General features: G+C 45.9%; 1 protein-coding gene across 1 annotated transcript in view; it reads left to right on the top strand.

Annotated features, from left to right (window-relative positions):
• The window catches only part of LOC124269135 (GATOR complex protein WDR24-like), a 33205-nt gene that overhangs the window by 7272 nt on the left and 12073 nt on the right, over nt 1-13860 (top strand). Inside the window, exons 5-6 of the mRNA XM_046704159.1 lie at nt 12356-12433; nt 13477-13583. Coding sequence (XP_046560115.1) covers nt 12356-12433; nt 13477-13583 — 185 coding nt within the window. The remainder of the gene's footprint in view (nt 1-12355; nt 12434-13476; nt 13584-13860) is intronic.

Below are 13860 nucleotides of genomic sequence, written 5' to 3'. Positions count from 1 at the left end.
GGGGAGGATTATAATCAGAGTCAGCATGTCCCGCCGTTCAACGATAGCAGATTTCATCATACGGAGCCCTTCATGATACATCAGGGTTTGAGATTTAATATTGGTTATCTGGGGACTTGCAGCGACAAGCGTTAGACGGTTTCTGCCCGCGGCAGCCAGTCGACTATAAATAGACTTCGCATCGATGGCAGTCCCAGTACATCATAGATTTTTGCTGATCTAGAGACGACGTATTATGCATCATCGCTGCACATTGTTCGGATTCTGGTGACAACATCTTCATTACATATTACCGGAAGATTGATGAGACAAGCTTCAAGCCATGATTCCAGAATCGATCATCTCTTCGTTTCCATGACGGACATGGGAAGGGTTCCTAGATCCACTTGCCTACAGCGTAGGACATGATTGCAGTAGATGGCTAGTAATCTCCTAATCAGAGTTGGAACCAAAACAGGATCTTTAATTCTGGGAATATTGCTCATCACACCACAGAATCACACGGTCGTCCCAGAGGATCGTTGGGTCAAGATACAACATGTGATATCTCAAGCAATGCTCTCTGTTGACACTACGTGCTTGGCAAAGCATGCTCGGTCTACTCACCTTAGCTCAAGACATGACTTGCAGAGGGAGACTACAACTGCACCCACTACAAATATTTGTGAATGCCCATCTCGACAGTCTCGATCCGCTGATTCTAACAGACAGCCTGAAACCATACCTCTTATGGTGGACTCTGAAGTCGAATGTTTGCGGAGGAACCTTTTTGTCAGAGCCGGTTTGCAATACTCATCTCTACGTGAGATGCATCGCTACTCTGGGGTGCCCACCTCAACAACGGTGGCAGCAGGGAAGTGGTCGAGTCAGGATCAGAGTCTGCACATCAACCTGTTGGAGATGAAAGCAGTGATCAACGCTTTACAACACTGGTCCAGCGTACCAAAGAACGCAAGGCTCATGGTCCACACGGACAACTCCACAGTAGCGTTCTACATCAACAAACAAGGATCAACAAGATCAACAAGTCTGCTACAACTCAGCTTTCTCCTGTTCAGCATAGTCGACGACCTGAACATCTACATGAAGGCATGCCACATTCCAGGAGCAAGGAATGTCATATCAGACGCCCTATCTCGTCCACTACAACCATCCCCGACGGAGTGGATGTTACACCCAGAAGCGTTCCGGTTCGTTATACGGACAACAGGATCTCCACTGATAGACCTGATAGACAAAGTTCAACAAGCAACTACCAAAATTCGTCTCTCCGATTCCGGATCCTCAGGCATGGGCAACAGATGCTTGGGAAGGACTACCATATATGACCGTCTATAAGACGACCCCATGGATAAGACGACCCCCAAACTTGACCCTTAAAATCAGTGTCAAAATGGTATGTTTCGTGCATAAGTCGATCCCCCGCGATGGGGTCCTAATCGCGGCAAACACAGACCACTGGCAGTTACCAATAATTATAACTTTGGTCCACATTATTCAAAGATTTTTCACGGTCATATATATTGTGTCTACTCACGGATCGAAACGAAGTGTAGTTGACAGAAAATGCATAATATATTTTGCCCCTCTAAATATCATATTTATTGTAGCAACAAACTGGCTTGCTTATTTTACCCCATTCAACAATCACTTAACTGATTTCCGCTTTCCATTGACTGCTAATTTACAGTAAAATCGGTAAAAATGTGTGAATTTAAATGGCTTCCGTGTTTTACCCCATTCCATGTGCGTACAACTGCTTACCACGTTCATGAGGGTCCGTATAACTTTAGTGTTGATTATATATATTTTACATAAAAACTGTATTTAATATTACACAATGCTAGGATATATTTCTTTGGGTTAAATAATAGTATTCTGTATTATATTTTACTGACGACTGCGTCAAAATTCATCCCGTTATATTATTGTGCATGTTTGAACTTGTTCGCCGGGAAACGTGTGCACAGCTGATTGCTATTTCCGACTCAAATACACACGGTAATCTTAATTTATTTATAGAGCAAAAACTGTAACTAAAATCACACAATGCTAGGATATATTTCTTTGGGTCAAATAATAGTATTCTGTATTATATTTTACTGATGACTGCGTCAGAATTCATCCCGTTATATTATTGTGCCTTTTTGAACTTGTTCACCGGGAAACGTGTGCACAGCTGATTGCTATTTCCAGCTCAGATACACACGGTAATCTTAATCCCTGCAAATAATACAATGCCCAGCAAAAACAACTTATAACTTAAAAGGTAAATAATCTTGTCTAGTGATGTTTAATTGCAAATTTGACGTCTCTACTGACAAAGTCGTCTTCTGTTGTTTGTTCACGCGAAGTGATACGATGTTGTTTTCTTACCCCTGGAAAAAAGTTTGACGAAAGCGTAACCCATGGATAAGACGACCCCTTCTACAGACTGCTTTTTTTGGTCCTCAAAATTTCGGCTTATAGACGGTCATATATGGTAAACACTTATGCTTCCACCTCCAGCACTACTACCACAAGGTCAGATTAAAGTCATATGGACATAGACAGTTCTCTTACACAGCCCTTTTCTGGAACTCACTGCCTCTTCACATCCTGACAAGCCCGCCGAATCGTGGAATCTTTCCAGTCCCAACTGAAAACTTTCCTTTTTAAACAAGCTTATGAACTTTAATCCTTTCTTCAGATCACTCTATCTTTTTAGCCTAGAGAAATTGCCTTGCAGTTTGATTTGATTATGCGCTATACAAGGCTACTTATTTATTATTAGTAATACAGAAAATCAAGCAGATGACAACGCTGCAACTGATTTTGGTCGCTACCCTATTGGCCAGTGAGGGTATGGTTTCCGTCCCCTCATACAAGAACTCGAAAGTCCAACCCTGAAACTACCAGAGTGGTCAAACCTGCTCGTCCATCCACTCACCAAGCAAGCTCACGGAATCCGCATTGTTCCAGCTACACAGGTGGAGCTGTATCAAAGCTTGCCTGAAGACTAGAGGGTACTCTGCCAGAGCAGCCAAAGCAGTAACACTAGCTCTCACGCGAGATCAACTCGCGACCTTGTACCTACTCGACAAGTGGCAGAAATTTGAACAGTATGCAATGAGGAAAGGCTTTACAGCGGTGAAAGCAACCCATCCTCAAGTGGCAGAATACCTGTGTCATCTGCACAGACGAGACACTTAAAAGGTTCAACACTCTCAACGCATCTGGCTGCTCTCAGCACAGTTATCACCATGAAGACGGGTGTCAAGTTGACCAAAGTACCAGAGATACTGGCACTACTACGCTGCTCGTTGGAAGACCAATATAAGAAATTCAAGGCTCCTGCCTGGGATCTCAACACAGTTTTACAACATCTCACCAGTGATGCCTACGAGCCTCTAGAACGAACATCCTTTGAACTACTGACTCAGAAAATGCTGTTCCTGATCGCCCTAGCAACAGCAGCACGGATGTCAGAAATACATGCTCTGGACTTTGAACGAACACGATTTGAATCAAGACATAGTGACATCGTACATCTAGGACTGAGATGGGACTTTATTGCCAAGAACCAACTGCCCGGCCAGCCTGACAGACAGTTCCACATCCCAGCACTTTCTACAGTCCTTGGGCCACAGGATACACAGGATCTATCCTTATGCCCTGTCAGAGCACTAAAGTCTACCTACAAAGGACAAAAACAAGGAGCCGAAAATTCAAGAGCCTATTCATCCCCTTGTCCACTGAGACGCCCACGGAAGTCTCACGGACAACCATATCGACATGGATGAGAGCCGTTATACTAAGGGCCTACAAAGCAGCAGGACTTGAGCCTCCACGAGCCTCCAATCCACACGAAGTCAGAGCCCTGGCATCTACACTTGCTCTGCATGGAAACTGCTCGACTACAACAATTATGGAGGGCTGTTTTTGGAAATCGGACACGGTGTTTGCCAACCACTTCCTCAGAGATATTGCCACCGAAGATGCCTCAGGCATTCACCAGTTTGGGCCCCTTGTTGTAGCACAACAACTAACGCTTCCACAAAGTCGCTGAGAAAATCTCACCCTTTTATCACGTGACTTGTGAAAACCAACGCTCTGGAGAGCAAATGGTTAAAAGTCCATGCACACGTCTAGGACAGAATAGCATGAGTGATAGACCCTGTACTTGTATAGGACATACTCGTACATGAAGAAGGGTCGCATCTCCACTTGATGTGCGCATCAAGAGATGGAGTTGCAATAGATAACTAATGGAACATTAGTATATCTAAAATCCACACGGAAATGTCAGGAGAAGTTTCGGAAGAAATCTGACAAGTTGTGGTTCCCCCCCCGACTCATCAGATGGAAGTTGGAAGAACAGAATCATCAACAGTGCCGTCATAAGTTCCCATGGGGGGTAATACAGGACGCAAAACAGCAGCCAGTTAATCCAGGAAGTGGCCTGACCCACCACCAATTCCGACGGATTCTGCAAGCATTTAGCATGAGTCAGGATAAGGAAAATATGTATTCTTTTCAGAAGAAGTCCTCCTTAGGGTACATATAAGCATTAAAATGTCCATTTTAAATCCTAATGACAGTTGTAACTATATTTTTAATAAAATATTTACAAAACAAAAACTCGTTTTGTCTTGTGAGACCACCCTACAGGGCCCCACCGGACCAACACAGCCAAGAGCAGGTAACTCGCCGGCGTCTACCTCGTGCCTCACTTTTCATGCTGTCGTTCTGTTGAATAGGCGTGCGTGGTGTTAAGTTCGAGTTTGCTTTCCTACGATCACGATGAGTGTTAAAGAGTCTCAATCTGTATGTATGGTTCCTTTCTCTTACCCGAGGCGTTAGATGGGCGTCATATGTGGATATTTTCATTCATCTTTTATTTGTAACTTTGCATTGGGTTCTCTGTTTTCCAGCCATGTGGCAGGCAAAATGGCGGACAGCGATCGTCGTGGTTTTCCTTGCTATATGTTATTGGTAGCTTGTAGTAGGGAGTTCATATATTATGTTTGCATATTATATGGTAGGCTTGCCCTAAATTCTCTTTCTTTTCAGCCGAATTTGTGGTAAGTCGTTGTTGAGCGTAATTTTGATAGTGTTAGTTTACGTATCACTCAACTTTACTCTATCACTAGTACTGCGCAGGGGTGGCTAGCCTTTTTCTGCTTTGCATTGTATGTTTAGTATTTAAATGGCTGTAGCTTGTAGCATTTATATATCGCCCGTCGCGGATTATTCTTGCTATTACTTGTGTTTATGTGTTTGCTGCTTCACAGTTCCTGCTAGTAACACTGGCGTGGTTCTGTTTGTTGCAGTTTAAGCCCTGTCGCGTTGTGCCATGCACACTACCGCCACAGGATGGTTATAAAGTGTGCCTCGGTGTTTAGCCGAGACGGCTCCACGACGATCAAGGATGCTCATAATAAACGCCCTTGCGTCAATATTCCTGTTACATTATGTTGTATTATGATACATATTTCATCACGTTTACACACCGAAAGTGGCTCATAGGCCGAGGTTGTGGTTTTGTCTGGGTTTCTGCGCCCACGCGCGATTCTTTCCGACCACGCGCAGATTTTATGTTTTCACTAATCTGCTTCCGTGAGGATAATATTTGATAAAAAAGGTTTCTAAGGAAATCCCTTTATCGTTTCCCCGCAAAACAATGTTGCTGACTTAAATATGACTTCACTATTGCAGCAACATATTCTTCAACATAATGTCAATTCGATGATTGATAAGCGATGTCCGGGCTCCGTGGGAGCTCGGCTCGCATAAAGAGTGTTGATCTCGAAGGTAAGTTCACCAGGTGTGCGTCTGTGGTGAAATTCCGCCCGATTGACCGCGGTGCTGTCTGGGTTCCGCAAGGAGCTCAGCACCTACTGTCGTCGAGGATGGATCGGACGCATCTGGGGGTTGAAGCTGCGGCCCGGAGCTCTGGCTCGAGGAGCAGCGCCTCCTCAGAACAGCTTGATCCTGGCCGGCTCCAGGTGATGGTGTGCCTTTCGGGCTTCGGCTTGTGGCAACCTAGCTCGGGCTCAGGTTGGATCCGCGGGCGCCTGGCGCCCGGCGATGCAGGTTTAAGCCCTGCAGGTTTTGCCCTGGTGCCCTGACTGGCGGTCGCCACAGAAATACGACCAGCTCGAGGACACCTCGGCGCCACTTGGTTAGTCGGGGTTGCCGGAAACCTGTATATCGGCAGGTTCCTCTCAGCACCCGTCTGGGTTCCACTGAGCTGCCCGATCACCTCGGCTCCTAGGTCTACCTGTGTCCACCAGGGGCAACCTGCATTGCCAGGCTACTCCCTTGTGTCGGGACTGCAGATCGGACTAGCACCGACCTGGGCCCGCCCGTGATGCGAGCAGATCGGCTGTTAAGCTCAGGTCACCGGCCTGATGTCTGCTCGATGCCCTGGCCAAGGGCGTTGAGTGTGACGAGCTGCCGATCACCTCGACGCCCGAGGTCTACCCGTGTACACCAGGGAGCCCTGCATTGTCAGGCCACTCCCATGTGTTAGGGGATCGGGGATTCGAACTTCGAACCGCCGACCGAGCACTTCACGATACATACATGTGTATGTATGGAGTATTTATATAGCTATAGGCTATGTTTGACTATCGCGGCTCAGTGCGCTTTAGAGTAGTACTTGGGGAAACCTGATTTATCAGGCTACTCCTCGTGTCACCGGGATCGGGGTTCGGTCTAGAACAGCTGAGCCGGCTCTGCGGATTCTCTGAACCCGTGGGTAGCAAGCCGCCGACCAGGCTTCGGCACTGGTAGAGGCGCAGATTCCTGACTCGGTAGTTCAGGTCTCGGCACCCGGTAGTTCAGGTCTCGGCCTGATGTCTATCGGCCGTATTGACCTAGATGCCATCGAGTGTGCGGGTGTGACTGTCACCTCGCCAGCTCGAGGTCTGTCTGAGTGCTTGTGAAACCTTGATTGTCAGGCTTCTCACATGTGCCTCGGAATCGGGTTCAGGCTCGTTACAGTGGACAGATCGATTTGAGCTTGACTCATTTCGCTACTTTGAACTTACCACTAAGTAGGTTCGTCCCTGAGGGCAAGTGCGAGATAGAATCGCAGCTGTGTTGCCTCAGGTGTTGTCCCATATCGACTACCCGAACCGTTGGAGTTCGGCCTCGGGAGAGAAGCCTGCTTCCAGCACGGCATCGGGACAAGGCCTCACACTCTCCCTTAAGTCTGCCGTTCTTTCCCCTTCACAGCTCAACGCTGTATGCTCCACTGGCGTGATCTCTCAAGCGCTGCTGAGGGAGCTGGTGGAAAGGGGAGAGCGCCCGGTGGAATTTTTTTTTTTTTCGGCTGACTCTGGAAGGCATCTGTCGGGGCAACTCTCATCTGGCTAGGAAGGACTGCATTGTAGCTGTGCCAGTCAAATGATGAGGGCGGTTATGGGCATATCGCCCGGGGGCTAGTTTTCGAGGAATCACGAGAAGTCTGTTGAGCTTCGTTACTTCCTCAAGGTGCGCAGGCATCGGCAAGCGTTAAGTTGCCGACTGCTGGGTTACTATATTCTGCCCGCAAACACCGGGCGGAGCGACACACTCCTGTGTCGGCTTCCCGGAGACGGCGACAATACTCCGTGCCTGTAGATCCAGTCTTTGCTGGGCTAGGCAACCAATGTGGTGGTTTCCAATGGTCAGGAATATGTAGGGTTTGACTCCACTTATTTCATAGTTGCCATTACGAACGGAATGTTCAGACCCATTCTCATCTGAGAGCTGAACAAGTTTATAGAGGTACTGTCCTTCAAGATGGAGACACCGGCTCGGTGATCTCATCTGCCCGAGACAGGGATTGGCGCCGCGTCAATCGATCTCGAGTCGCGTACCTCCTTGTTCCATTGCACCCTGATTTCAAGATTTACCTTCGGTTTCTTGTTTGATGGGACGTGCTACCAGTTTTGATGTGCTCTCCTTAGGCTACATTCTGACGGTGCCAAGGGTGTTCACCAAATTGAGGGTTTATTACAGCTCAGATAGCCAGATCGTGCCCAGTGCGGTGTTGTCACCCTACATTACATGGCGACTGACTCATGCGTGGTTTCAGATAACTGTTGAGTCTCGGGACCTCCGCGATCGATTCTGAAGCTGGGCGGAATTAATCAACCTCAGCGAGTCAGATGGACAGGCGTCGAAGCGTCTCTCGAGGTCCCCACCCTGGAGACACCGTCCGCTCTCAGTCAGCCAGATACATCCCTACGGGTTAGGGCCATGTTCTGGGTGACCTGCAGCCTCTTGAGACGAAGTCACAACCTGCACATCAATGTGCTGGAATTGACAGCAGTCAGGTTGGTGTTCGATCCGCGACGCCGGGATTCGAATTACCTCTTCGACCAGACATTCTCACTCTGCGGGCGCCCACACCCGAATCCTCGGATTCACTGGGTGGCTTGGCCTCTGTCGGGTATAACACACAGAATTCCTGCAACCGTTGCAGACACAATTCTGCCTGGGATTCCACCAATCGTTCAGTGTGTTGATAGGTGGGGCTGGTGTGCAGATAGGGGGATTTCATAATCCCTATTCTGGCGGACTTAGTTCGGATATTGGAGTTACTATAACCTCGTTTTGGTTGAGAGCCTTATGACCTCCACCATTGCCGGTAACTCATGGCTATTTCCGCGTTCACACCTCGTTCGATGGTGCTCTGCCTAGGCAGCATCCTCTCGCATATCGGCGTCAGTAGCTGGCATGAACAGGGTTCGATCCGGCCTTTCGTCGGCTTGCATTCAGCCCACCTTAAAATTGCCACTTATTCACAATTGGCTGTCTGGCCCTAATTTTTCAAGTATATCGTCTCTCTCACTTCACTTGTTGGCGTGGAAGGCGACTTTACTTGCTGTGGTGAACTCTGGTAGAAGGGTCGGGTACATCCATGCGATTCCCACTGACCCGACACTGACAGTATTTTATACTGATCATGTCCGTATTCGACTCGGATACCTACCACTCTCAGTGCGATATTGCTTTCCACGTGACTGCTCATATCGCACTTCCACCCCTTACCAGCCTTCCGCGCCGGGACCAATCTTCGATTGCTCACCCGTGCCTCTGTCGCGAAAACGAAACGAACAAAAGGGATCCGTACAGGTACCCATGTGTGCTGTTTGGTGGCGGGAAGACTGGGGGGAGTCTGCTAACAGCGCACTTTATCTCGTTGGCTTGTTTCCGTGAATTGTATGGTTACAATGATACGGTTTACCTCGAGGGTTGAAGGCAGACTGGGTAGGGCAGATGCGGCTTTGTTGATAATACACAGCGGCACTGCTCAATGAAGAGATCGGTTCTGTCGCTCTTTGGAGCCAGCAGAGCGCCTTCATTCGCCATTACCAACTTGACACGCATTCTAAGGATCGTGCTCGGTTCGGTTCTTCGGTTCTCCAGTGGAGAGTGACCTGCCACCCTGACCAAGTTAGTAACTGGTCATTGGTATCGGTTCTGTGTTCAATGTCGATATATTTCATATCAGTACATCATTATTAGCCTTACCATCCTTTCCGGGTTGGGTCGGGTTTGGGTGTACATCGTCCCTTCGTCCCTTCAAGAGGGCGGGTCCGTTTTGAACGCTTTAACCAGTCATATGCTATTAACCCGTCTTCGCGGCGGAATTGGGTCGCGAACCCCCGCACGGGGCACTGTTGGGTATGCCTCTCTCCGAGCCGCATGTCACGCGACCAGGTTAGTGTAATGGTGAGCCAACATATATGTTAAGCTTTTAAGCTATTCAGGGGATTTTTATGCGGCTTACAGTTTTCCCTCTTCCGAGCCTTCCGGTATTTGGGAGCCTGTGTTAATCAGCTTTGTGGGATGGTGGCCTACACTTACCCTCCTCCGCGCGAGAGTGTTTGGTGTTTTCACTTTCACAATGCATGGCGTTTGTACTTTCGTTCGATTTCCTCAGAAGTTTTAGCGAGGCTAATAATTTCTCTGGGTTTTATTGAGGTCCGGCAAGCCCTCTTCCAAACAGGGGGCTGCATTGAGCGATAGTTTGCAGTACTTATTAGCTTCGACTCCTGGGTTATTGGCTTTGTAGCGTTTAAATTGTTTTACGCTTTCCCTACCCTTATACCTCTCGCCACGATTGTCTGGCTGGGGCTATATTAGGGTTGGGAGTTGTTTCGGCATGTCCCCATACATTCCTTCCATTGTAATGGTTGGCGGGTTTTATGTCATTGATATTGAGCCAATTGACATATAAGCTTGGGCTCCTAGTTCCGCCCGTCTGATTGACATCAGCGGTCAGGTGGCTCAGTGTTTTCTATTTCCGGTATGGGTTGTAGATTTCACTCCACCACGGGTTTAGTTGTTGCCAGACAGAATGCCACTCCCGTCTCAAATATCTTTGGGAGTCTGTCATATGCTTATATGTACCCCAAGGAGGACTTCTTCTGAAAAGAATTATACAAACCTGTAGAGGTTATGAATTCTTTGAAGAAAGTCCTCCTTGGGGGTGCCTGCCACCCGCCCTCCCCTCATTCTGTCTGACACGTTCAGCATGAAAAGTGAGGTAAGGTAGGCGGGCGAGAGTTACCTGCTCTTGGCTGTGTTGGTCCGGTGGGGCCCTGTAGGGGTGGTCTCACAAGACAAAGCGAGTTTTTGTTTTGTAAATATTTTATTAAAAAATATAGTTACAACTGTAGGTAGGATTTAAAATGGACATTTTAATGCTTATATGTACCCCAAGGAGGACTTTCTTCAAAGAATTCATAACCTCTACAGGTTTGTATAAATTTTCTGACTAAAATTGATATTTTATACTTATCCTGACTCGTGAGGTCAGCCCTCCCAACCTCCCCTCTCAGGGCACTCTGGATTTCCCTGTAAATCCGGGTGTCTGGCATACATATGGAGAGAGTGACAAAACATGGCCGGTCAGGTGACCAAAAGGGAGGCAAGGGAGGTAACTCTTGGGTGAGTGGTGATTTTACGTCCAATACTTGAAGGGAACTTCAAGGGATTTCAAGTGTTCCGCTATCATTCGCAAGGAAAGGAAGACAAGCATTTAGCATGAGTCAGGAAAGTATAAAATATCATTTTTAGTCAGAAAATTACATATTGAACGTCAATCCGATACAAAGGAAGAATATTTCCCATTAATTTGATGCTCTGCTACTTTATGATCCTGGGCTTGCTTCACGTGTGCGTGTTAGTGGAGCAAGTTTGTACCTAGGTACAAAATCAGGTGGACATTTAAGTTGTTAGCTGACATATTTAGACTGCAGGCTAAAAGGCCTGGCTGAAATTTATGATTATCAAATTTTGAATGCTCACAAAAGATCAAAATAACTCATTAAGAATGACAACACAATAGCAATTTAATAGCAAATGTCCACAAACACAACAAGACTTCTCGCACACTATTTGTTTGATGTATATTGGGTCAGTTTGGTAGCCTATTGGTTAAAGCGTTCGCTCGTCACGCCAAAGGCCTGGGTTCGATGCCCAACTTGGGTACAATGTGTGAAGCCCATATCTGGTGTCCCCTGCTGTGATATTGCTGGAATGTTGCAAAAAGGCGACGTAAAACTAAACTCATTCACTCACACTATGATGTACAGTCAAATCCCGATGAGTCGAATGCCAGCGTCTCGAATATTATGCATAACTCGAAGTACCTGTCGGTCCCAACCATTCCCTGTCATAGTTGTCATCATTTGATTTCCGGTTACCGCCTGAATTGACTCATAAATACAATGCGATAACTTCGAGAAGGAAATTTGGCCCCATGAGAATCAAACAACAGCAATCTTGTATACATAAGCCCGAAGTCAGTCAATATGAGAAATTAATTGGTAGCTAACTGATCCAATTAACAAACCAGCCTGACTCACACCTTTCGCCATTGTCGAGGGTGAGTTCAAAAAGGCAGATTAGTGATTTTACGGAAGCGGAAGAATTAGCACATAACATTTGGTTAACTCAATCAAAGGAACACCTAACTGTCCTTGTCTGTGCTGTAATCAGACTGGAACTGATAAGGTGCCCCTATTAGTGATAGGGAAATCTGCTAAGCCACGTTGTTTTAAGAATGTCAAATCTCTGCCGACTTCATACTGTCACAACAAGTCTGCCTGGATGACGTCTGGTTTTATTTGTGGATTGGGTAAAATCATTAGATAAACAAATGCTTAGGTGAGGAGAATTAGGACTGGATCATGTGTTTTTCTATCCTCATAGACATACCTATGTCTCTCGAATACATCAATAAGTCGAATTTATTACTTGGTCCCCGAAGCTCGACTCATCGGATTTGACTGTATATTGCACTATTTATATGTTGTATATTGCACTATTTATATGTTGTATATTGCATGTAAATGTTTTGTCCTCTTTTCAGAAAACATCCTTGCCTCCGCAGCAACAAACGGGTCGGGTTGTCATCTGGGATTTGAACAGGCCTTCTGTTTAAAACAAGGCAAGGCATATATGTTTTCTTCATTTAATGTCGGAAACATTTCCGTAAAGTAAATATTTGTCCTCATATGGATCCGCTGGCAGATCTCCTGTACCCCATGCTGGTATATGTAAACATGTCCTTAAGATTCATGCTGTCAATGACCCCATTATTTACAGGTTGCTGAGAGATGTCTGTTGTATATCTCACTGATGTAGACATTTGTATGTGTATGTCGGTAGTTGGTGATATATACAGGGATTTTACATGGAGTCCTGTATTTGAGGGTCCCTGGGACTCATACTACTCTTAATTTTCAGGGGTCCTGGACAACAAAATGGGGTCCCAGACACATAATATTATTATTAATACTATGTTGTAATAGTGTTGTAATTCAGCTACTGTTATTGTATTGTGTATCATGATCACCACATTGTTACAGTAATTAAATTGCAAATAATACCATAACCCAGCTAGAAGCAAACTCAGTGATAACACATTGTCACTTGATTGGAATTTTTACAAATAGTATTTAGACTTTTTCTGAGTCCCTGTGGATTCTAATAATAAATTTGGTTAAGCGTCCATTGTCAATTCTTATGGGTATAGGGCGCAGGTATTCGCATCCTGTAAATCCCTTGTATATATCTGTTACTATTGCTGGTTGGCACTCACAATATGCAGATAGATGATCGGGCTGAGTAATCGATTAATATTCGATTGTGACTGTAAATCCTATATTAAAACTCATAACAGGACACAATCATAACATTGTGCAGATGAAACTGGCATCGATCAATACTATGATCAAGACAATTGAGGCTACTTCCTGTTGAGACATGCACACATGTATGTTGTTTTACGCTGCAGTTTTATGAGTCAGGAAACTTTATCAGTTGTTTATGTCTTGATTTAACAAACATATCAACAGGAAACATGCTTTAGTTGAATTTGATGTTTCTGATCAGTTGATCAGCCTCTGTGACCTTGTTTATGACTTTCCATTGTACATCCTCATGGTATCAACCACACACACTCACTCACTCACTCACTCACTGTTACAGAACATGTTTTTGCGGATCACAAGCGTTCCGTGAACAGGGTCAACTTTCACAGTGGAGAACACCAGCTTCTCATCAGCGGATCTCAAGACGGCAATGTCATCCTCTTCGTACGTAGTAATTGTTTCACGTTTACACAAATGATCTATATTGTTTATTGCACCAGCAACACAGGTAGTCCCATTGTATAGCAATTCAATGTTATATCCCCTAGACAAGTGGTGCAGTGGGCTAGTCTAGTGGTTAAAGCTTAGCTCATAATGCCGAAAACACGGGTTCAATCCCCACATTAGTACAATGTGTTAAGCCAATTTTATGGTATTCCCCGGCGATATTGCTGGAATATTGCTAAAAGCTGTGTTAACACATATTCATACTGACTTCAGC

Source organism: Haliotis rubra, unplaced genomic scaffold (genome assembly GCF_003918875.1).
Source record: "Haliotis rubra isolate DU_JTF1 unplaced genomic scaffold, ASM391887v1 Scf1010, whole genome shotgun sequence".
NCBI lineage: Eukaryota > Metazoa > Mollusca > Gastropoda > Lepetellida > Haliotidae > Haliotis > Haliotis rubra.
This window is presented reverse-complemented; position numbering and strand designations above follow the sequence as displayed.